Source organism: Fusarium phalaenopsidis (assembly GCF_050370095.1).
Source record: "Fusarium phalaenopsidis strain FUZ10S chromosome Unknown contig_32296, whole genome shotgun sequence".
Lineage (NCBI taxonomy): Eukaryota > Fungi > Ascomycota > Sordariomycetes > Hypocreales > Nectriaceae > Fusarium > Fusarium phalaenopsidis.
In genome coordinates this window covers 654799-678218 of record NW_028145408.1, presented here as the reverse complement: position 1 = coordinate 678218, position 23420 = coordinate 654799, and the positions used below count along the sequence as shown (strand labels likewise).

Genomic DNA, 23420 nt, shown 5'->3' with positions numbered 1-23420 from the left:
ACCGTTGATAAGCATGCCCAACGGTTGATCATAATACATGGCCCTTGATCGCCTTTCCTTGCTGCGGTTTCAATCTTCCGGCGCATATCATATCAGGGAGGTGGTAACGTTGGAAGTGGAAGGCGCATCCTTGGGCAGGTAGGACTGCTAAACCGGGCAAGATTGGTTTTCATTTCCACCACCAACTGCCGCCTGGCCGTCAACTTGCAGCAAACATCTTCTCGCGAGGCGCATCTGTTTGCCCTCGGCTTCGAGAACTCGGCTGTTTCTTGGTGCGAACCATTCATTAAACACTCGTATCCGCGTCCTTCACCTCTGCCTGGGCGCTATTTGGTAGCCTCGCCCGATCGACTCAAACGGAACTGTCTCCGCCGCCCGCACCCGCACTTCTCCAAACTCCCCGCTGAGCATCGTTCGCAACCCATTCTTTTCCCCTTCTTCAACCTTCTCTTGTCTCTGATGCGCGCCCAATAATACATCCAAGGCCGAGGGTTCGTTTCTTCTGTTCCTCGAGCAAAAGGCGCTTGGCACCCGGATGGGACGGACGACTGCAAGCCATCAACTGCCGAGCGAGACCCTCGCATCTTCAGCAACGAACGGCCGAGGGAGATTCTGTTAACCCACTCTGACTGACTCCAGTCCAGTTCCCGACTTGCATCTCCCGTTGTCGTCTGCGCGCTTCTTTTTTTAAACTCTTTTCCCCTCGTCCAGCCACTGTTCCACCATCTGTTCCGGTCTCTGGCGCCAGCCCACCGAGCTTCTTTGGCCAAAAGGGCCCCCAGCCAGAAGTTAGAACACCTCAATCGCCATGAGCCAATCACAGCAGTTCCCCCCTTCACTGCGTCAGACGCAGGTGGGCTCCTCTTCGTACATGTCTGGTTCTGGTTCCGGCTCTCAGTCTCAGCAAGACGAACTGCACATGCCGGGCTTGAGCCAGACCGGTGCTCCAATCTCCATGTCGCCGCAAGACTACGAATTCGCGCCCCAGATCAAGCTCCAGGAGTCGTCTGCCAACCCCCAGTACCAGTCCGCTCCCGTTTCCGCGTCCTCGGTGCCCAACGTCCTCCAACCTGCCGGTGGCCTGTCCGCTCGCGGTGCCCCAGCCTCGCCCAACTTGGCTTCGCCGATGCAGCAGGCCTCTCCTGCCTCATCTATCTCTCACCAGCCGCCGCCGCAACACCAGCAGCACTCTCACCACTCCCAGCAGTCACTGCATCATCAGTCTCAACACGGCCAACAGCCCCACGACTACGCCAGCGCGTCTGCCGCCACTCCCAGCAAGCCCCCGCTGAGCATGTCCCATAGCTACTCTCGGTCGAGCCCAGCCGCTGCCTACGACGGCTCCTCGAACTACCACGCCTATACTCCTACCACGCCTGGCGGCGCCTCTTCCTCTCACCTCATGTCGCCGCTCGACCCCTCCAAGTACAATGCTCCCGGTTCTCAGCGCACCATCTCCAACACCCCGCTTGGTCTAGCCGACATTCGTCCTCGAGCCGACTCGAGCATGTCTGATGGCGCTCCAGCTAACATAGGAGGATACGACCCAGCCGGCGCGCAACCTGGAACGAGCAATTATCTGGCTCCCTGGGCCATTTACGCCTTTGACTGGTGCAAATGGCCACCCCAGGGCAACGGTGCGGGCAAACTGGCCGTGGGGAGCTATCTCGAGGATGGCCACAACTTTGTGCGTTGATGCCATGCCGACGCATCTTCACCACCTTTGCTGACATTTCCAGATCCAAATCCTCGATAGTCACATTATCCAAACTCCCCAGGACGTCTACACGCCAGGCACATCCAAGTATAGCCTCGACTTCACCAAAGTGGCCGAAGCCACCCACTCCTACCCTGTGACTCGATTGTTGTGGGAGCCGCCCTCTTCTCAGAAGCAGTCTACTGACCTGCTTGCGACTTCGGGCGACCACCTGCGTCTGTGGTCTCTGCCTAACGAGAATCCTTCGACTCCTAGCAACACGATTGGCCGACGTGACAATGCTGTCACCAAGTTGACGCCGCTTGCTCTGCTATCCAACTCAAAGACTCCAGACCACACCGCACCACTCACGTCACTCGACTGGAACACCGTCTCCCCAAGTCTCATTATTACGTCTAGCATAGATACGACATGTACTATCTGGGATATTCCCTCGCTCACCGCAAAGACTCAACTCATTGCCCACGATAAGGAGGTCTACGATGTGCGGTTCTGCGCTAAGAGCGTAGACGTATTTGTTAGCTGTGGTCAGGATGGAAGTGTTCGCATGTTTGACTTGCGAAGCTTGGAGCACTCAACCATTATCTACGAGCCCACCGGCAAGGAGGAGAGAGGTGGGTTGCTTTGACTTGAACATTGGTACATCTACTGACAGATATCTAGACCCCAACGGCGGTCGAATCAGCCCAACGCTGGCCCAGCAGACAATGGCGAACCCTCCACCTCTGCTACGACTTGCCACCTCACCACACGACACTCACCTCCTCGCCACGTTTGCTCAAGACTCCAACACGATTCGCATCTTGGACGTGAGACAGCCAGGTCAGGCACTGCTCGAACTCCGCGGCCACGGTGGAGCTATCAACTGCATCGAATGGTCGCCTCTACGGCGGGGTATGCTTGCTTCTGGTGGTGACGACTGCCAGGTTCTCCTTTGGGATCTCCTCAACTCCAACAACCATGGATCTCAGCCTATGAACGGCGCGCCTCAACAGGATAACCCTAGAAGCCCTGTGGCTAGCTGGCAATGCGATTACGAGGTTGGAAATCTCGGCTGGGTGCCTCATCTGCCCAACTCGGAGTGCGGCGAGTGGCTTGGAGTGAGTGCTGGACGTGGCATCTGGGGAACTCGAGTCATGTGAAGACCTGTAATGGGCTGGCGGTATCATTTGTTATGCATGGGGTAGAGCCCGGGCTCTACTCTGAGGACTGATGATTGATTCATGTAGAATGAGGTTGGTTAGGGTATGGTACATGCATTATGCAAAGCCTGGAGTTTTTCGAGGGTTTTGAAGTTTCCGGAGCATCTGCGACATAGCCGGATTGCTGGATCAAAACGTGGACGGCGCGGTGGCGGGTTGGTTTGGGTCAGGTTAGTGGTTGATGAAAACAACATGAGAGGTGTATCATGGACATTGGCGATCTTTCAAGGACTCAGATCGCACATGCCGTGATTGCCAAGCGATGTATGAGTCTTGCAAAGTCACGACACACACACCTTACGGCCTGAAAGCTCCAGTTCCAATGGCGGGTCATGGATATGCCAGCAGGGGACGGGGCCTCTGACCGATGAGGGTATATAAAGGACATGAAGGGATGCGCCCAAGGGGAGAAACTTGGAACGACGATGCGGGCGGCGATATAGACTTGATTCAACATGCACTACAGACTGTCGATGGACAACGGAAAAGGGGATAGAGGAGGCGATGCTCTGTATGATAGGGGTATGCGTTGTGAGGCAATAACTATCTTAAGGCACATCTAAGCAAATCATATAAGTGTTTCCGCGTTACGTATCCAATCTGACTTCATATTCGCTGTGAACCCTCGATTTTCTTTCTTAGGTTATCACCCAGGCCCAAGTCTTACCTTTTGTTGTCCTGCATCACCTACCACCGAGACGCGTTTCCGAGACATACTCAACACTGTATTGACACAGAATGAAGCCCCTGCCTTCTTTTAATGCTTAATGGACTGCGTTCGAGTGGATTTAACTGCTGTCAGGCTTATGGTATCACAAGTTTATCGGCAGTAGGTGATCCTTTTGCCCGACTTCACTCATTTAGGACGGGACCTCGACCAGCAGGCTCACTGAAATGATATAACGGGCACAATTATATCGTGACTTTTCGCAAAGACTTGGATTTTAAATGCTTTAACAATGCCTGGCGAATTCTTGATGCTTGGCCGCCATCGATCTTAATACAGTGCGCATAACAGTGGAAACCTGAAGCTCACACGCGTCGCACAACGCGTTATGCGACTTGTGCAGCGCCTGACTTGCCTGCACAACGGCCGGGATTTTGCCGTTCAGCATCAAGCTCTGGAAACCTTGAATCTCAGACTCTCATCACTCGAGGTTTTTTGTCATCCATCAAAGCGCTTCTCTTTTCCTTCTTTCCCATCGTCGCTTCTTAATTCTCTTTTCTTCCTCCTTTCATATTCTTCGAGCAAACCCTCCAAACCGATCCCCGACGCGCTACGTGTCGCGGCCTCCTCGCCACGATGTCTTCCCACGACCCTTCGCGCTTCGACGACTCGGAGGATGAGGAGGATTTCAATCCCGCGCCAGCTGACATGTCCGACGAGGAGCAAGATGGTGATGATCAACAATCGAGATCGCGAGCTCGTGACAGCAGCCCTGCGCATCGCGATGATGACGACGATGAGGACGAGCGACCCGCGAGATCGCGACATGTTGACGACGATGAAGAGGAAGAGGAAGAGGAAGATGACGGTGGAAGACGCCGCGATGATGATGATGACGAGGATGAAGAGGAGGAGGAAGACGAAGAAGACGAGGATGTCCAGCAGGTGAGTCTGTCCTTTGCGCCAGCGGGTGGTCTGGTACCTCCCCAGAGCTGTACTAATTGTCCTCTCAGGGGCATCGTCGGAAGCGCCGCAAGGAGAGAGGCGCCAATTTCTTCGATATCGAAGCCGAAGTCGACGACGAGGATGAAGGAGAGGACGACGAAGTCCTTGGCGAGGAGATAGGAGACTTTATTGCCAACGAGCATCCCGACGACATGCCTGGATCTGGTGGAATCAATGACGACCGACGACATCGCGAGCTCGATCGACGCCGAGATATGGAATCGAGCATGGATGCTGAGAAGCAGGCAGAAATCCTGCGACAGCGATACGGCAACCGACGCTCAGGCAAGGGCTTCCGAGACGCTACAATCGTCCCGAAGCGACTCCTCCTCCCCAGCGTTGATGACCCCAGCATCTGGGCCGTCCGATGTAAGGAAGGCAAAGAGCGAGAGGTTGTCTTTTCCATCATGAAGCGCATCGAGGAGCGAGCTGGTACCAAGGATGAGCTCGCCATCACTGCTGCTTTTGAGCGCGGTGGCACCGAATCGGTTATGAAGGGCTTCATCTACGTCGAGGCGCTACGCCAGACCGACATCATGAGAGCGCTGGACAGTATGCTTAATGTGTATCCCCACTCCAAGATGGTTCTGGTCGAGATCAAGGATATGCCTGAGCTCTTCCGGGTTCAAAAGACTCCGACTCTGGCTCCTGGCGCTTGGGTCCGTCTCAAGAGGCCCATGAAGCACAGCGGAGATCTGGCGCAAGTCATCGACGTTACTGAGAATGGTCTGGAGGCTCGTGTTCGTTTCATTCCCAGACTGGACTATGGTATGCGCGACGATGCCTTCGCAGGAGTTACTGCAGATGGCAAACGTAAGCGACCCTTTGGCGCCAGCGCAGGTCCTCGACCTCCGCAGAGGCTGTTCAGCGAGATCGAGGCTCGAAAGAGACACCCGCGACATATCCAGGGAAACCCCACCACCAACACTTGGCAATACATGGGTGACGAATTCGAGAATGGTTTCCAAGTTAAGGATATCAAGATTCAGCAGCTTACCGTGGCCGGAGTCGAGCCATCTCTTGAGGAAGTGACACGATTCGCCTCCAACGCCGAGGATGGTACTGAGAACCTGGACCTGAAGGCCTTGGCAGCCAGCTTGAAGGATAGTGGAGCTCGAGCTACATACCTGCCTGGCGACATCGTTGAGGTTTACACGGGTGAACAGAAGGGTGTGGTGGGTAAGGCGATGAGAGTTCAGACTGACGTCGTGTCCATCACGGTCACAGAGGGCGACCTCGTGGGCCAGGAGATTGACGTTCCCATCAGGGCTCTGCGCAAGCGTTTCAGAGTCGGTGACCATGTCAAGGTCATTGGTGGTAGCAAGTTCCGAGACGAGGTCGGAATGGTTGTCAAGATCCAAGACGACCGTGTGACTCTGCTGTCAGATCAGACCAACGCTGAAATCACCGTCTTCAGCAAGGATCTTCGCGAAGCCAGTGACATTGGTGGACAAGGTTCTCTCGGCCAGTACTCTCTTCACGATCTTGTTCAGCTGGATCCCACCACTGTGGGTTGTGTTGTCAAGGTCGACCGTGAGTCGCTCGTTGTTCTCGACCAGTTCGGAGACACCCGCCAGGTGATGCCATCGCAAATCGCCAACAAGCTTCCGAAGCGAAAGAACGCCGTGGCTGCCGACCGAAATGGTTCCGAGATTCGATTCGAGGATGTCGTCAAGGAGTACACGGGTCAACAGCGCCAGGGCAAGATCATCCACATCCATCGCTCGTATGTGTTCTTGCACACCAACGACAGCAAGGAGAATGCGGGTGTCTTTGTCACCAAGGCTAGCATGGTTAACACCATTGCGGCCAAGGGTGGCCGAGTCAGTGGCGGATCATCAGGACCCGACTTGAACGCCATGAACCCAGCGCTCAAGCTCCACAAGAACGGCAATGAGAACAAGCCCGTTCAGCCTGCCAAATCCTTTGGCCGCGACAAGGCGATTGACCAGACTGTTATTATCAAGAAGGGCGCCTACAAGGGTCTACTGGGTATTGTCAAGGACACGACAGACACACATGCTCGTGTCGAGCTGCATACGAAGAGCAAGACGATCACGGTTCCGAAAGACTGCCTGAGCTTCAAGAACAAGACTACAGGAGCTACAATTGAGATCGGTGGCCGAGGTCGTGGAGGCTACTCAGGAGGTGCTGGACGAGGTGGTGACAGAGTGCCAGGATGGCAGGGAGGTTCTCGCACACCCATGGCCTCTGGTGGCTCGGATCGGGTGCCTGCCTGGGGATCACGAAGTAAGTTTTGTTGTTTGGAACAACGTGTCTTGATGCTAACTCGCAATAGCACCCGCAGCAGGTGGCCGAACACCGGCCTGGAAGGCTCACGACATGTCGGGAGCGCGCACACCCGCTTGGGCCGATGGCTCTCGAACGGTCAACCCCTATGATGGGAACCGAACTGCCTACGGCTCTGGCTCGCGAACACCTGCCTGGCAGGCTGGAGGCAGAACCCCTGCTCCTGGAGATGCCTTTGGTGCTGGATCACGCACTCCGGCGTACGGTGGAGGAGACAGTTGGGGATCAGGCTCCAAGACTCCTGCTTGGGGAGTGTCGGCACCAACCCCAGGAGCCAGCGGCAACGACTCATGGGGCTACACACCTGCTGCATCTGGCTCAACCTACGATGCTCCTACACCCGGTGCAGCTCTCGGGGCACCAACTCCTGGCGCGATGAACGCTCCCACGCCCGGCGCCTACTCTGCTCCCACACCTGCAGTCAACGCACCTACTCCTGGAGGCTGGCAGGGCGGATGGGGAGCAGACTCGGCCCCAACCCCAGCGGCTGGAGCTCCCACGCCGGCTGCAAGTGGCTACTACGGTGCTCCTACGCCTGCAGCCTATGGAGCACCAGAGACTCCCGCAGCTTCTGGTCCTCGATACACAGACGATGACTGATTGAGGCGACTTGAGAGGGAGGGTGTAAGGAAGGATGCAAAAGGCGTTTGGGTGAAGAGAGAAGTGTGATTGTATAATTAGGCTCAATTACCACATTTTTAGTAAAGCTGCGAGCTTGCAGTGAAGATGACCGTCTTGACTATTTACCGTTTAAGCGCAAGGTCATATCCTGGCTTGATTAATACATATTGTTGTTGTATTTGAATGATTCATGATGTGAGGCCTGTATAGACACTTGATGTGACGCAGCAGCCTTTGACCCGAGGATTTCCGGCTTATCGATAAGACAAGTTACTGGGCGGCCATCTTTTCCACCATCACCAACTGTACTTGACGTCTTCAACAGCAATTGAAGCGACTCCAACAGCGTCGCATTGACCAATTACGTCCCAGATCGGTTTCTTACTCTAAATACATCATGTCGTTACTTCAAGCGCCTCGAAGACAGCTCTTGGAACGCCTCCCTCGAGCTTGCGCGATCAGTGCCGAATGCCCTTTCCAACAACGCCTCCAGCACCAACTTCAATCGCCCTCGACACCCCGACGCCTCTTGTCGATGACTGTCACACGGTCGTATGCCTCTCGCCGGCGCTCACCGGACAATGAGACTATCCAACGCGTCAAGCGACTGCAAGAGGCCAAGCTAGCAAAGGACCAGTCGCTGCAAGGTATCGAGAAGGCCGAGAAAGAGAAGCAGTTTCAGAAGCGGTACAATTCCGCGGCGAGGAAGTGGACGGCGTCTATAATTGCGCTGCCGATCTTGCTGGTGACGAGCTACTACTTGTTTGACCGATGTGAGTTTGTCTAGCTAGGCTTGTATGAGTGATGGAAGCTGATTTTTGAGCAGTGGTTAGAGGGAATAAGCAGAAGGAGATGCCAAAGCAGCCGGCCGCCTTGGGGGGGTTGCCAGAGCCGCGTTGAATGGCTCTGAGGCAAGAGGATCATGACGTTTGAGACCCAGCCGCTCAGACATTGAGACGCGTGGACACGAATGCCCGATGAGCTTCGGTTCACTCGATCAGAGTCCGAGCACACGATACGGCAAGAGGTGACAATCTACAATGTAACCCGTCTTATCCGTTTGACAAACGCCAAGACGGCACCAGAGGCAGAAAGTGAGACGCCACTGGATAAGGGGACGAAGGAAGACATGGCAATTCCAATTTCCCTGGCTCAGCTTGACGGGCACAACCAAGACGCCGCTTCCGGCCGGCTAGAGACTGGTGAAAACGGTGACTAGTCAAGCCATGAATGTTGGCAATCGTCACGACACGAGGAACAATTCTTGGAGCACAGAAGAAGGGAAATGTTATAGCAAGTATAGTCATACAAAGGGTATATGTTCATGTCTGGAAATGGACGATTTAGAAATTAGGTACGGTACATATATGTGCACTCCGTTTTCCTCCGCTTCAATCAACACGCAACATGTCCTAGAAGGTGAAATAGTTACACTCGTGAGGATGTCGTTTGTACAAGCCGCCACAACCTCACGAGAAGGCCCGGACTAGGACGCTTAGTGGACGAAACCGTTCTTCTTGTTCTTCTTGGGCCACTTGCAGCTGAAGCACTTGGGCTCGTAGAAGAAGTCGACCATGTAGTTGTTCTCCTTGACCTTGCCGCCAGAGTACAGGATACACTTGGCAGGCTTGCCGTTCTGCTTCTTGGTGAACATGAAGAACTCACACTTGGTGCTCGACTCGATACAGGTCTTGGCGCAGGCTCCGAGGTTGTCGTTGTCGCCGTTGCCGATGACAACGCCGTTCTTGACGTAGCCGCGGGTTCCGCAGTTGGAGTCTCGCTCACACTGGCTGAAGGAGGCAGTGTACTTAGGGCAGACAGCAGAGGTGCTGCTGGGAGCCTCAGAAGTGGTAGTGGCAGCAGTGGTGGTGGTGGCAGGCTCAGGGGCACAGCCGTAGCACTTCTCAATGTCGTAGTACTTGGGAGTCTCGTAGTTGCAGGGCTTGAACTTGAGCTCGCTGAGGGGAGCGTCGTAGAGCTGGCACTGGCTGCCGAAGGTGGCGAAGCTGTAGGACTTGCAGCCGGGCTTGGCGAGACACTCGATGCCACACTTGGCCTCGGACTCGGCCTCAAAAGCGACGCCGAGCCAGTGCTTGTCACAGCCGGAGTCGACGGTGCCGTGGACACCGCAGCCCTGGGGGGCGGGGACGATGGGGGTGAAGTAGGTGCAGGCCTCCGAGGTGGTGGTGCTGGGGGCAGCGGTTGTCGAGGTGGTACCGATGGTGGAGGAGGAGAAGGTGGTGGACACGGTGGAAGACTCGGTGGACGAGGCGGTGGTGCTCTCGGTGGACGAGGCGGTGGTGGTTCCAGTGGTAGAGGCCGTGGTAGACTCGGTCGAGGAAGCAGTGGTGGTTCCAGTGGTGGACTCGGTCGAAGAAGCGGTGGTGGACTCAGTCGAGGAAGCAGTGGTGGTTCCAGTGGTGCTCTCAGTCGAGGAAGCAGTGGTGGTTCCAGTGGTGGACTCGGTGGACGAGGCAGTGGTGCTCTCAGTGGAAGAGGCGGTGGTAGACTCGGTCGAGGAAGCAGTGGTGGTTCCAGTAGTAGACTCGGTAGAGGCCGTGGTGGTTCCGGTGGTAGAGGCGGTCTCAGTAGAGCTGGAGGCGGTCTCGGTGGAGGACGAGGCAGACTCGGTAGAAGAAGAAGCAGACTCAGTCGAGGACGAAGCAGTCTCAGTGGAAGAGGAAGCCGACTCAGTGGACGAAGAAGCAGTCTCGGTAGAAGAAGAAACGGTCTCAGTGGAGGAAGTGGCGATAGCAGTAGCCGTGGTAGAGACAGTCTCGGTGGTAGACTGAGAAGCAGACTCGGTGCTGCTAGAGCCGGTGGTGGACGAGGCAGTCTCGTGGCCGCAGCCGAAGCAGTTCTCGAGGTCGTAGTACTTCTGAGAACCAGATTCCTCAGAACCGTAGAAGCCAAGATCCGTGCGGGGGACGGTGTACAGTGTGCAAGGGCTGGTGTCGACAGCATAGTCGTTGAAGGAGAAAGAGGCACAGCCGAGGGTCTTGCCGCACAGGTTACCGCAGTCCTTGACGCTGTAGGCGGTGTTGACGCCGAGGATGACCTTGCCGTCAGTGTTATCGGCGAAACCCAGGTTTCCGCAGTCCTCGGGTTGGGGCTCCAGGGGAGTGTAGTAGGTGCAGGCTCCGGAGGAGGTGGTCGAGGCCGAAGCAGAGACGGTGCTGCTGGACTGGGTCTCGCTGGACTGAGTCTCGGTGGTAGAGACGGAGATGGTGGTGCTGGCAGTCTCGGAGGCAGTGGTGCTGGTGGCAGTGGTGTCGGTGCCCTTGCCGGTGCCGCTGGTGCTGGCGGACTCGGTAGAAGAAGCAGACTCGGTGCTGGAGGCAGTCAGGCTGGTGGTGACCTTGGGACGGCAAGGCGAGGCGCTGGCCAGGGGAACGGCCAGCGCGGCCAGGACGGCCGTGAAGACCTTGGCAGAAGGCATTGTTGTATGAATAGAGATTAGACTAAGTTAAAAGAAACGATTGTAGTAGGAACTGGGGAAACAGATCCGGTTGGTGATAATGAGCGAGTGAACTGTCTAACGAACGACAACAGCAACAACGGAAGAAAAGAATGATACCGCTGAAGTGAGAGAAGAAACCCTGTGAAGGATGCCAGGCTTCTGGCAGGATATATACCACTCAGTCCCGAGGTTGCCATCACCACTGGGTGAAAATTAACCGATCGGACCATCCGGTCTAGCGTCAAGAGAGACTCTTCCGGGCTCATGGTCAAACGGTGGAACTAGCCCGCGGGTGGATGAGCCCAGAAGTTGAGCGCCAGCAAAAAAGACGCCGGTCCTCCGACTAGAAGCGGTGATGAGGTCAGGGCGAGATGCACTGGTTGGACGGCGAGGGTCCGGCGCACGGAAAGCTCGCAAGCCAGGATGTCGTCCTAGTTCAGGAGGGGTCTAGCCAGGAACGAGCACAGCAGTCAGGGGGGCCAAGTTCAGCTGCAGAAGCGCTGAGGCTATCGACGCCTCCCTAATAGGAAGAATCGATAGTTCAGCTGGGTGGCGGTTAGGAAGCTGGTCAAGCCCTGGTTGGTGATCCCTGTATGCGTGGGCCCCTAGAGACCCATCCCCGCTTAGTTAGTCAGGGGTTCGGTTGACGACTGGGGCGAGAAGGTTTTGTCAACGTCGGGACCGACGGCGTGGTACCGTGAAATTGAAGGAAGAGGGAGATGGAGAAAGAGGGGATGTTGGTGTTGGGGCTGAGTAGGGAGAGACATACCGGAGTCTGAAACGCAAGGCTGGATGAAGATGGAGATGTTGGAGAAGAAGTCGTTTTTGTGGCTGTTATCTGTGAAAGACGATGATTACGAGTTATGAAGAGCTTGTGTAAGCAGTCAGACTCCTTTCTTTCTTTCTTTCTTTCTTTCTTTCTTTCTTTCTTCTTCTCTCCTCCTGACAAGCTGATACAACCTCTTGTGAGGCGAGTAGCCCAACGCCACGAATCTCCACCACTTTTTTTTGACTGGGCGCGTATTTTTGCAGCATCATAGCTTGCACTACACAGCACTAACAGACCTCGCCTACCGTAGACCGCGATGGCCGACGACCGACAATCTCGGAGAATAGCGAAAGCAAAGAACCGGTCTCTTTCCAGAAAAACAAGGTTCATCTGCCCATCTCCCGCGGAACCTGTTTTGTCTCTGCCCTACAAGTTCTTGGCCAAACAAGTTCCAAGTGGGGACAGTCTAAAAACGCTCTGTGTAATTTTAAATCATGTCGGCGCCAGGAGGCTGTTTTTTGGACTGTGGCTTGCTAACCGGCGTGAGACTGTCTCCTGTCAGAGTCATCATCAATCGGGTCTATCGAGTGTCTTTATCGGAGACTATTGAGGATTCGCAGTGTCAAGCTGGGGAAAGGAATGACGATGTGCATTCTTAAAAGATGCTCGGCCGAAAGGTGCTTTTCCCCATGTTTTTGATCTCTTAAGAGAGGTAATATCAATGTTTCTGCCGAGAGACCCGCAAAATGTTTGCAAGATTTGTTTGTTGGCACGGGTCATCGAATGAGCCGAGTCTGCCTTGCCCTGCTCTGCCCTGGCAAGGATGCTGTTCCTCTCTACGGTTCTGCCCAGCTGAGCTCACAAGGCACGGATTCTTTCATGTGCTGCCCCGTTCAACGTTTGTCCCTGTGGAGACTCTTGAAAGAAGCAAATCAAACCGAAAGACTGCCGGCAGATAAGGGGGGCGCACGAGTTTCAGCGTGAGTCAAGATGGGGCAGTCTTGAAGAGTCGAGAGCGGATCAACAATGATAAGCGCTGCCAGATCTGGGCAGAGAAACACGAGCTGGGATCATGCCCCTGTTCGTTTGGGCTCCCCTACGCTAACATGAGCTGGTTGTTTTGTTAGAGGCTGTGCCAAGAATCGGCTCACGGTAAGACGGCAGTGTACGGTGACGAGAGATGCCATTTGTTTCTATCGGCTGTGTTCTACGGATGCCACCGACGGATGGCCGTCTACTGATATCTTAGCTTGGTGATGGTGGTCCCATCTTCTAGCACGTGGGTTTCCTCCTCCAGCTTGGTTCCTCGCCAGCGAGGAATCGCGATTGTCCACATGTACCAGTATACAACACCCAAAGCGAATCTGTAACTGTTAGCATTGACTTTCACACAAGAGGCCAGTGACTTACATGCTCAATCCCACAACTGCATACGTCGCCGTCTCATCCGGAGGCCGGAAGAACGGCGCAGCCAACAGCGCACAGCTCAGCGCTATCCTTAGAAACACGGCCGGCAGCCACGCCCTGAACGGACGCTTCAGGTCCGGCCTCTCCACCCGGAGCTTGACGAGGCCGATGGCCACCGCCAGCGCGATCATCTGCCCGGCGTAGCCGTCGATCTCGAGCACCAGGGAGTAGATGTCCCCGGTGGGGAGCACCATTACTAGGAAGGAGGGGATGTAGTGGATTAGGAACCCGCCTAGGGGGGAGTTGAAGGGGCGCGAGGAGGAGAGGAGGGATGAGTAGGGGAGGAAGCCTTGTCGGGCGATTTCTTGCTTGATTCGGGCCTGATGGTTGTTAGTTTGTGTTTGAAGTGGTTGGTGAGTCTACAGTACCATGGCGAATGCTACCACGAGGACGTTGCCGATGGCAGATGAAGCAACTGCCATAGGAAGCACCTTGCGACCGAAGCTCTCTCCAAAGAGCTTCTCAAAGAAGAGCGCTGCAACGAGTTCACCACTGCCTCTGATGTCGTCGATGGGCACCACAAGGAAGTATGCGACGTTGATGAGGAGATACATGCCGCACGCCGTCGCCAGAGCCGTCAACGCGACAGACCTCAAGGTCCGCACGGGATTCTTGACCTCGTTCATCACATTGGTCACATTATCAAGACCAGCGTACGAGTAAAAGACTTTAAAGAGCGAAGTCGCGATGACGCCCCAGTTCCAGCTGCTATCATCCCAGAGGTGCTCCCATGCGAGTTGACCCTGGGGCACGGCGTCGATGTTGGGACGGAAGAGGACGACGTAGAAGCCCGAGAGGATCATGAACAGGATGATGGCGATTTTTATCCAGCCAAGGAAGTTTTGGATCCTGATTCCCGTCTTGGGGAATACTCCGTGGATTATGGTCACGGCTGTCAAAAGCCCGACTGCGAGGGTTTTGCTCCAGAAGTCATCATCTTTGTTGATGCCAAAGGCGAAGAGCGTGTATTGCGCAAAGATGATACAGTTACTGGCCGTGAAGCCAAGTAGCACGGCGTATATCGCGAATAATGTGGACGCGAGCAATCGTGGTCGTCGATATGTAAACTCGATAAAGACCTTGTCGCCTCCAGATCTCGGAAGCATGCACCCGTACTCGAGGGACACTGCCAACCCGCACGCGCCGATGGCAGCTCCAACGACCCATAGGAGCAGAGACAAACCAGGGCTTCCGACAGATTGAACGATTGTGCCTGGAGTCGCAAAGATGCCGCTCCCGACGACGCGCGAGATAACGAGGATGTAGGCGCTCTGCCACGAGAGGGTCCGGCCGATCGGCGACGTCTCGGGGAGTACGTCGTCTTCGAGGGAGCGCGAGGGTTCAACAGCTCCAACGGCGATTTCGCCTTCGTCTACGGAGCTCGGAGGTGACGTGGGTGTCTTGTCAACAGAGCCATATGAATCTTGACTTGACTGCCGCTGCAGCAGCGGCTGCTCTTGAGAAACGTTTCGTGTCATGACATTTGCGATGATGATCCCTCTTTACCAAGCCTTGGGGGGCATGGGTTTATAAGAGGTATGGGTGAAGACGTGATCGAGGACATGGTTGATAAGCTGCGAGACATCCGGATGTTCCTTGGCGTGTGATGGGCTGTGATGGTGTTGTTCGTCAGGCGTGATGAGGATGACGCGATCGGTTGGGGGGTCTGGCATCAACACGTGTCGTAAGCTTTGTTTCAGATGATTGTGAAACTTGATGGCTTGAAGTATAAGAAAGAGGTGCATTTTATTAATTATTTACGTGTTGATATGTGATTTGAGAGAGTTGTGATGCTGTACTGCGCCTTTGCTTGTTCACTGTTGCGTCAGCTTGCAGATATCACTGTTGCTGCTCAAACAACCGAGATAAGAGTGGTATTGAGAGATTGACCCCCATATCGAAGAATGACATCATACTTCCCATATTAAACGTCAAATCAAAAAGTCCCCGACGCAACGTTGGGAATGAAAGCTATTAATAATTCCCCAATAACGCGTGTCTGTAGGGTAAGGCGTGATAAGATCAACACCGAACACAGCGGGATAACCTCCCACTCTAGCACCCTTGTTAACGACTTTCACATGCTCACACGTTCCTAGGTTCATTGCTAATTTATTTCATGATACGTATTGGATAGCTATGTCCTCGCCAATAAGTAGTTTGCGATCATCAGATGGAATTTTTCCAACGCGTGGAACCCTTCTTTGCTGGAGTCATCTTGTGAAGACTATTTGCATAAAATGAAGCCGTGACCTGCATTGGAGTATTTCGAGAAGCATATTCCCTTCATTAGACAAATTCGTTGTCTCCCACGCTGGTGCTCATCGTATGGCTACTATCTGTCCTGAGCCTTCAAACTAGACGTGAGCTCTTCAAAACTCCCCAGAACACGCTGCCTATTAATCATACACTACCTTCGATACCGTGACGCCCTACCTTTCTTTGCTTTCACCTTGGAGCTTGCTATTCATATCATAATAGCACATACTCCCATATCCGCCATCGCATGTCTTGCACTCCAAAGCTTATCCGGATACTGCTCCCTCTGCTTCCAAGCATGCTTAACAATACGATACACCGTCCCACAATTTGTAAACCCAGCTTCCGACCTACTCAGCAGCCCCTTGAGTAGATCGTCAAAATACTGTTGCTGCGGAGGAAGTGCCATCGACCCAGCTACGCACAAAGGCCACGGTGTCCCACGTAGTGAGATGTTGGCGGGCATCTGCTCCAGGACTTCGATTACTCGCAAGACTGCTTGGTGCGGATCGGGCGCTGTTAGGCCGTATTCTGATGCTAGGGTATAGAGTTGGACAAGGGCTGAGGTTGCGAAGAGGTGGGTTACTGAACGTGTTACTGTTGTTGACTGCTTTGCCTGATATTTGTTAGATTTTGATAGTTTGAGGCAGTGATGAACTCACCGCTGATTCGACTTCCAGAGCTGCTTCCATTCCGTCAAATATTTGTTTCTCGAGCTCGAGAATGCTTTCTTGTAATGTCTCGGTGCTCATGGAACCAGCCTTTGAATCAACCGCCACAAGATCACCAATCGCAATCATAATAGAGTTCTGACACCCCATGACTCTCGACATGTCAATCTTGCCAGCATCGAGCCACTCGCGATATGGCAATTTCGGAGATGCACCCGTCGAGACAGGGGCCAGGACATCGATCCAGAGGAGATTCGCCAGGAGAAACTTTTGCGCCGTGTTCATGCCCCGAAGAAAGTCAAAGTCTGGGCTCGAGGGGTCTGGAGGGTGAAAGTCGAATTCGGAGGGTGTTAGGTCGTTGGCGACGGATACGAGGGCGTTGAAGTGTGGTTCCCAGTTGCTTGTGCCTCCTTGAAAGACCTGAATTATCAGTATGGGGTGAGAAAGGTTGGGGAGAGTGTTTACCTCGAAACTTATTAGAAACATGCCGCCTGCTAGAAACTCGAGCCATTCTTCGCGGCTGTCGGCGAATCCGCCTACTTCTCGACGACCTATTATTTGTCGAAGTTCTTGTAGTGCCTTTGTGTGATAGTTGAGGAGTTCATCTTCTTGATTTTCGGTTCGGTATGGTGAGGAGATGTGTTGATGGAATGCAGATAGTGTAAGAGCAGCATTGCGTAGAGGAGCACCTTTGATATGTTAGTAGCAATTTGATTGGTTTGAAGAGAGATGCATACTTCGCTCGAGAAGGAAAAATAACCATCCTCGTCCTCCTTCTTCAGGCGCATCAACGTAGAATGTATACTGGATAGGAAATATGTAATCCAGGTAATGAACAAGATACTGCGCCTCTCTAAACGTCGTGTTCCTCGCCTGCGAATCCGAAGTAGAAGCAACAGCAGCATCATCCTTGAGCCTAGCAGCAGCACTCGCCCTCGACACCTGCGCAGCCTGAGCGGTCGCCTGAGCGAGCCGCCTATTCTGGACCCTCTTGACGCGCCGAAAGTTCTCCTTGACAGCGGCCTTGATGCGTTGTAGTTCTTCCTGCAGGAGGGCCTCGTCGGCCATCCATTCCGGCGCGTCGAGATCGTAGCCGTGGCATTCGATGTGTCTGTCGGTGCACTCTTTGCAGTCGGGGACTTGCTCGTCGCATTTTCTATGGCGGATGCGACAAGTCCAGCAGCCCCTGCGTCCTCGTGTCATTGTATCGTGCTTGAGAGGATGCAAGGTGGGAAATGGAGGTTCAAGGTGGGAAATGGAGGTTCAAGGTGGGAAATGGATTTGTGGGGGATGTGGAGCTTTTGACAGTCTTGGCTGGTGAACCTAGTTCAGGAGACTAGGGAGGTTTTGACTCGTGATGGTCCGAGGTTAGAGATAGGGGATGGGATGGTATTGGGTGGCTGGGATATCACTGACCTGACTCGGACAAACCACCTGGTCCTAGTCATGATGTTTAACTTTCAGGTACGTGGGGTTTGTTGACTTGGAACTGATGCCATGATAGTTGTGATAGTCCAACACATAATTTGAATCTTGGCTTGTATTTCTTTTCTTATCTGCCATTCATCTCAAGCACCAGGGGGCTGAAACTCATAGACCCCTCTAGACTGCGGTATGATACACGTTGCAACATATCAGCATGTTATTTGCATCGCTCCAGAGGCAGCCAGCTTGTGATTTACTGGAACTCCCGAGGTTCACGTCTGTCCACCAAGAGCATATAAATTGTAATAGGCCACACAATGCAGTACTGAGTCTCTAAAAACACCTTTGAGGGAGAGACTAAGCAAATCGGATTGCCTACTCTGTTGGAAACTCGCCATCTTGAGCTTCCCTTGAGAATGTGCGCAGTGCTCGCACGCTCATGTCGCCAACGTCAGCATATCGCTTGTGCCATCTGTGGTTGTTCTCGTTAGTTGAGCTCCAGCATCAGGTCTCGACGAATACTTGCTCAGGAAATAGTGATTTCTGAAATCCGAGCATCTCGGTCTGCAGCGCGAGCTGACCGGAGCACTTGGGGCCGGATCTACCGTGGTAATGGACGTCAGCTAGAGTAGATGCCACGTAACCAAGCCCCAGAGTCACTCTTACCCAATCCCGATGGTGGGAATCTCTAACGCACTGGTGATCTCTGCTGCTGTTTGTGAAGCGACGGCCTCGAGAACGACGGCCACAGCACCGGCGTTCTGGACGCTCCTGGCGTCAGAGAGAAGCTCTGCCGAGGCGTCACTGCTGCCGTGTCTCTGCTTGGAAGCGTCTAGATCCCTCTGTGGCGTGAGACCGATGTGTGCAATGACAGGGATGCCCACTTTGGAGATGGCCTGGATGGTAGGGCTCACGTCGCTGCCTCCCTCGAGCTTGACTCCATGAGCTCCACCCTCCTTGACCAATCTGACAGCAGACTCGATAGCTATGACATTGTGAGTTGTAGAATGACTGCTGCTCAGCACTTGTAGGGGGCTCACCATGCTTGGTGGATTTCTCGTAGGAGCCAAAAGGAAGATCAGCCAGAAGAAACCCCGTCTTGAAAGCTCGGGCGACTGCGCTTGTATGATGCACCATCTCATCCAACGTGACCTTCTTTGTATCATCATAGCCCAGAGCCGTGATTCCGAGGCTGTCGCCGACCAGAACCAAGTCAATTCCCGCCGTCTCTGCGAGTAAGCCGCTGGGGAAGTCCCAGGCTGTGACGCAGGCGAGTTTGTGCTTTGCAGCCACTGTCCGGAGTCTGGCTAGAGCTGTTGTCATTTTGGATACAATCTGGGGTAGCCAAGGGTTGAGTCTGATGGTGTGATGCTGATTCACCTTTATAGGGGCATGATGAAGTGTCATTAATAACATCTTATTAGTCATTAATGAAAGTTGGAGTCTGAGACCGAGCCTATGCCCACGTGAGGTCTCGCGGCGTCATGATGCATCTAGTAATAATGAAGAATGAAACTGGACGCAGTGACAGTTGCCGAGTGGCTAGGAAGTGGTGCAGTGCTTTGTTAACTGGATACCTGCGCATAAACATGACAAGGAGAGAACAGGAAGCAATTACGGTTGACATGCGGTTCCTTAGGAGGAATGAGGTACAGCACAAGGCTACATGATGACATACAAACTCGCAGAAGCGATATTATGCTGGCCAGTTCGAGTCATTGGAAAAGCTCATGCCAGCATCCTGTTGTGCTATCCCGCAAGAAACTGCAGTAATGCTACTAAACAGGTGGCATACTAGACTCAATTACAAATGACCCCCTGCTGGCGTCCTTTTGCCAGCAACACACTCGATCTCAACATCAGTTCCTAAGGGAAGCTCGCGTACTCCCACGCACGTCCTTGCCTGTACACTCTATCAGCACTACGACGTCGACTGCTCGGGATCAGTGGTTATTACAGGCTTCAGACCCGGAAAGAAAGAAACGTAGGCATCATTCACCTCGTGAAAGTCTTGGATATTGGTGAGATAGATGTTGGCCTTGATGATATTCTCCAGACTGGAATCAGCTGCGCCCAGGACAGCACCGAGGTTAAGCAGGATTTGTCTCTAAAGGATGCACCGAGTAAGCATGAGTTCAAGGCTGTGGGAAAAGAACCAACCGTTCTATTGCCCACTGTCCCCTTTACAAGCGCTCCGGTTTTTGGATCGATAGCCACCTGACCGGAGCAAAAGACCAAGTTCCCTAGTGATATGGCTTGTGAGAGAAAGGGCGGCGGAGTTGGTGCGTTGGGGCAGAAGACTGCGTTCGCAGACATGATGAGACGAGTTTGGGTGACGTTTGATGAAGAGACCAGTAAATTCTTTATAGCAAATGATAAAGGAAGAGGTTTTGTACTTCTTGACTGCCTGGATTTTGGTTGTAGACGGAAATTCTATGAGGCTTGACTTGATAGTCAACCTTGGTATAGTCACCTCTCTCTTGGCCACAACCACGTAACCAACAATTAGTCATTACCATATCTGCAGAGGCGGATGGGGCCGATATGCGAGGGCTCGATGGGAAAGCACTTGGTATAAACCTGGCTGGCCAGCTATAGACAGAGAACCAAAGCCCAGAGCTCTACTCGTTACCCAGCTCACACTCGCCAAAATGGTTTCCAACGTCGATCAAAAGCTGATGCTCAGAATCAATGACATTAGGCGGGCAGCCTCGGAGAAGCTCTCGACCACTGCAAGAGGTGAGCCCATCCAAGCGCACCGGTGTGACAACTGACGAGTTGTGAAGAGTTCTTCGATGCCGGCTCGTTCGATCAAGTCACAGTTAACGAGAACGTGACGGCTTACACAAAGTATCGTCTGCGACCTCGAGTCCTTGTTGATGTGTCCAGGGTTGATACGACAACGATGGTGCTCGGACAGAGAATTCCCTTTCCGCTCTGCGTGGCGCCTGCTGGCATCCAGGCCATGGCACATGCTGATGGGGAACTTGCCACGAGCCGGGCTTGTGCCAGGCGAGGAGTTCACATGGGGGTGTCTTCCTTCTCAAACTACGCTGTTGAAGATGTGCGAGCTGCTGGGTTGGAGGTTGGGCCTTTGCAGCACGCTATGCAACTATACACGATGCGGGATCGCTCCGCGCAGCTGCGCATTATAAGACGCGCGGAGGAGGCTGGATGCGCTGCCATGTTCCTCACAGCGGATAGTCCAGTGCTTGGGGTGAGATACAATGAGGTCCGCAACGACTTCAGAGTCCCCCAAGGCCTACAACTTCCCATGCTCGAGCGGACATCAGAGGTGATCCGAGCCCAGACTCACGACGACGGCTTCACAGGCTTCAACTCGGACTCGCACTCGTGGGTCAAAGAGATCCCCTGGCTTCGGAGCGTGACCAAGATGGAGATCTGGATCAAGGGCGTCTTGACTGCCGAGGACGTTGAGATGGCGATTCAGCATGGCTGTGATGGCGTCGTCGTTAGTAACCACGGGGGGAGGCAGCTTGATCAGGCGCCGGCCACCATTGACGCGCTGCCCGAGTGTGTCCGGGCAGCAAGAGGCAGAATAGAGATTCATGTTGACGGTGGGATCCGCAGCGGGATGGATATATTCAAGGCGTTGGCTCTCGGGGCCAAGTGCGTGTGGATTGGGCGCCCAGTCATCTGGGGTCTGGCGGTGAGTGCTCGTATCCCATGACCAAGAGCATCCAGCTGACACCGTATAGTATGATGGAGAGGCAGGGGTTTCCAAGACTCTGGAAATTCTCTACGACGAGTTCAAGCGGTGCATGCAGCTTTGTGGGTGCAGAAGCATCGCTGATATCACTCCTGTGTCGCTTGGGGTGGCGTCGAGAGATGGACCGCTCGCAAGGCTATAGGTTTTGACGCATGTATTGAGATCAATTGCAGGTTCCTTTAAAGTGTCTCTTGGAAGCCTGCTTACATCCATTTCTGCATTGCAAAGTATCATGATACTATCTGCGCCAGGGACGCCTTGGAGATGGCGCTGACGCACCAATCCGCGACGTTCTGATAGATACTGACCGTTTCCTGCCTTGGCAACGTAGGAAGAGGTATCGTCGTCTGGATCGTGGGTGCAATGGGAACACCCGTGGCTATGATGTCGGCGCCAGGGTCATACAACTCGGGGTACTGGATGAAGAAGCTGGGGTCAATCTTGAACCGCGGAACTCCGTCATCTAAGCCCAGGGCCTTGAAGGCTTCCCTAGCACATTGAGTCTCAAAGAGGCATTCCATGCTGGGCGCAGGAAGAAAGAATGGGATCCCGTCATCTATCAAGTCGCATGGGTTGGCATCGTCATCATCATCGTCGTCTCCCTCCAAGGCACACACCAAGTCCCAGACACGGATGTACCCTTGACCTGAATGACCAAGTAGTAGCCTCCCCGCGTCAACTTCAACCACATACGCGGTTGCGATGTCGCAGATGATCTGGTCCAGACAGGGGTTCGCAGAGTGCAGGAGGATGAGCTTGTCCCTGACGGTCGGGAACGGACACCAGTCGATGATGGAGGGGTACTCCTCCAGAAGCTGGAGGGCTGAAGGCCTGTAGCTCGCGTGGAGGCGCGAGTAGACATGACGGGAGCGGTCCATCTGCCAGAGGAGTAGGTCGGCTACGTTGTCCTGGAACTTGGTGGCCGTGTACCAAGCGAGAGCTGCGGGACGGCTGAGGCTATGGAAGAGGGACAGCATGACTGTGACTGAGAGTCGGAGCCCGTCTCTGTCGCATGTTAGTAGACATGCAAGGGTTGGAGTTGGGTAGCTTACGGTGTGGAACGAAGTTTGGTCCATTTCTTGACGAGACAGGCCCTGATCATCTGCATATGATCTGAGAATGAAGAGTTGGTACTCGCGAGTGCCATACTCGTCTTTTTCAAGCTGGGTCTCCGGGTTTGGAAGTTTGAAGGGCCCATCTGATAGTGATACGTCCAGATTCCCGGCAAGCTTCTCACTGGGGAGCATTCTTCAACAAAAAGCGACATGTCCAGGTCTGTGAATGGCTCTTGGCTGCCGGACACCACCAGACTATTGTGGTCGTCTCCCTGCTCCATTTGGTCATCTGCTGGCATGATGGTATCGGGCGGCATTGACGGGAGGAGGAAGCCTTGGTCCTGTCCAGGCTCGGGTATTGACGTCTCGCTATTATCATGACCAGCAGTGTCGGATGACGGGGCTGTCAAGGGCTGGCCTTGTGCTGTTGGCTGGGTTACCTTTGTCGGATCGCCCTCACTATCATCGTCCAGATGCGGCTCGAGTTGAGCATCATCCTCCTTACCATGAGATACATGGCTCATCATCGAGTTGCACAGCGACCTCAGCGTCAGCTGTATGCGCTCGAGCTTGCTAATAGCCGACGTGAGCTGCGCCCGCAGAGCCCGGTTATCCCTCTCCAGCCTGGCGATTCGCCCATCTCCGTCACTGCCCCTGATTTCTAGGCGTCTCTCCAAGTCTTTGATGTAGGCGCTCTGTCGCTTCCTGAATGCTTGCTGGGATAACCGATTGCGTAGCCTGGTGTTGTCAGCGGCCGAGTTGTGCATCGAGCCTCAGGGAGGTCTTTTTTTCTTTCTTCTTTTACCTCTTCTGCGACACGGTGGATGCGTCAGTGGCTGGTGCATCAGTCGCTGACGATGCCCTGGGCATGGTGGGCTTCAGGGAAACGAGGAGCTTTGGTCAGCGGCAAGTAGATATTACGAGTGAACTGATGACAAAGGGCATTAGATGGCCTCGCCTGTCTTGGGAGATGGAACTGACTCGTCTTGCGTGTTAGTCACATCTTGTTATGTCAGAGAGGAGGTGTGGAGCCGGTCAACTCCATCCCCCATGGATATCGGG

General features: G+C 54.0%; 8 protein-coding genes across 8 annotated transcripts; 3 read left to right on the top strand and 5 right to left on the bottom strand.

Annotated features, from left to right (window-relative positions):
• Positions 1–808: 808 nt before the first annotated feature.
• Positions 809–2859, top strand: LRP88_05803 (WD40-repeat-containing domain protein; the record flags this gene model as incomplete). The annotated part of the gene is made up of 3 exons (XM_083242348.1): positions 809–1687; positions 1740–2331; positions 2381–2859. The coding sequence occupies 3 exons, from the start codon at positions 809–811 to the stop codon at positions 2857–2859; spliced, it is 1950 nt and encodes a 649-aa protein (XP_083101284.1).
• Positions 2860–4222: 1363 nt separating this feature from the next.
• Positions 4223–7501, top strand: LRP88_05802 (Spt5 C-terminal nonapeptide repeat binding Spt4-domain-containing protein; the record flags this gene model as incomplete). Its single annotated transcript, XM_083242347.1, has 3 exons — positions 4223–4531; positions 4600–6841; positions 6891–7501. The coding sequence occupies 3 exons, from the start codon at positions 4223–4225 to the stop codon at positions 7499–7501; spliced, it is 3162 nt and encodes a 1053-aa protein (XP_083101283.1).
• A 1516-nt stretch (positions 7502–9017) lies between these two features.
• LRP88_05801 (uncharacterized protein) lies at positions 9018–10961 on the bottom strand (the record flags this gene model as incomplete). The annotated part of the gene is made up of 1 exon (XM_083242346.1): positions 9018–10961. The coding sequence occupies one exon, from the start codon at positions 10959–10961 to the stop codon at positions 9018–9020; it is 1944 nt and encodes a 647-aa protein (XP_083101282.1).
• A 2024-nt stretch (positions 10962–12985) lies between these two features.
• Positions 12986–14696, bottom strand: LRP88_05800 (amino acid permease-domain-containing protein; the record flags this gene model as incomplete). The annotated part of the gene is made up of 3 exons (XM_083242345.1): positions 12986–13115; positions 13186–13538; positions 13587–14696. 3 exons carry the CDS (start codon positions 14694–14696, stop codon positions 12986–12988), a joined length of 1593 nt encoding a protein of 530 aa, XP_083101281.1.
• Positions 14697–15960: 1264 nt separating this feature from the next.
• LRP88_05799 (transcription factor domain-containing protein) lies at positions 15961–17351 on the bottom strand (the record flags this gene model as incomplete). Its single annotated transcript, XM_083242344.1, has 3 exons — positions 15961–15993; positions 16140–16837; positions 16886–17351. 3 exons carry the CDS (start codon positions 17349–17351, stop codon positions 15961–15963), a joined length of 1197 nt encoding a protein of 398 aa, XP_083101280.1.
• Positions 17352–18077: 726 nt separating this feature from the next.
• On the bottom strand, positions 18078–18896 carry LRP88_05798 (uncharacterized protein; the record flags this gene model as incomplete). The annotated part of the gene is made up of 3 exons (XM_083242343.1): positions 18078–18174; positions 18240–18558; positions 18614–18896. 3 exons carry the CDS (start codon positions 18894–18896, stop codon positions 18078–18080), a joined length of 699 nt encoding a protein of 232 aa, XP_083101279.1.
• A 1328-nt stretch (positions 18897–20224) lies between these two features.
• LRP88_05797 (alpha-hydroxy acid oxidase) lies at positions 20225–21445 on the top strand (the record flags this gene model as incomplete). Its single annotated transcript, XM_083242342.1, has 3 exons — positions 20225–20312; positions 20360–21243; positions 21293–21445. The coding sequence occupies 3 exons, from the start codon at positions 20225–20227 to the stop codon at positions 21443–21445; spliced, it is 1125 nt and encodes a 374-aa protein (XP_083101278.1).
• An 88-nt stretch (positions 21446–21533) lies between these two features.
• Positions 21534–23228, bottom strand: LRP88_05796 (bZIP transcription factor; the record flags this gene model as incomplete). The annotated part of the gene is made up of 3 exons (XM_083242341.1): positions 21534–22308; positions 22356–23096; positions 23164–23228. The coding sequence occupies 3 exons, from the start codon at positions 23226–23228 to the stop codon at positions 21534–21536; spliced, it is 1581 nt and encodes a 526-aa protein (XP_083101277.1).
• Positions 23229–23420: the final 192 nt, after the last annotated feature.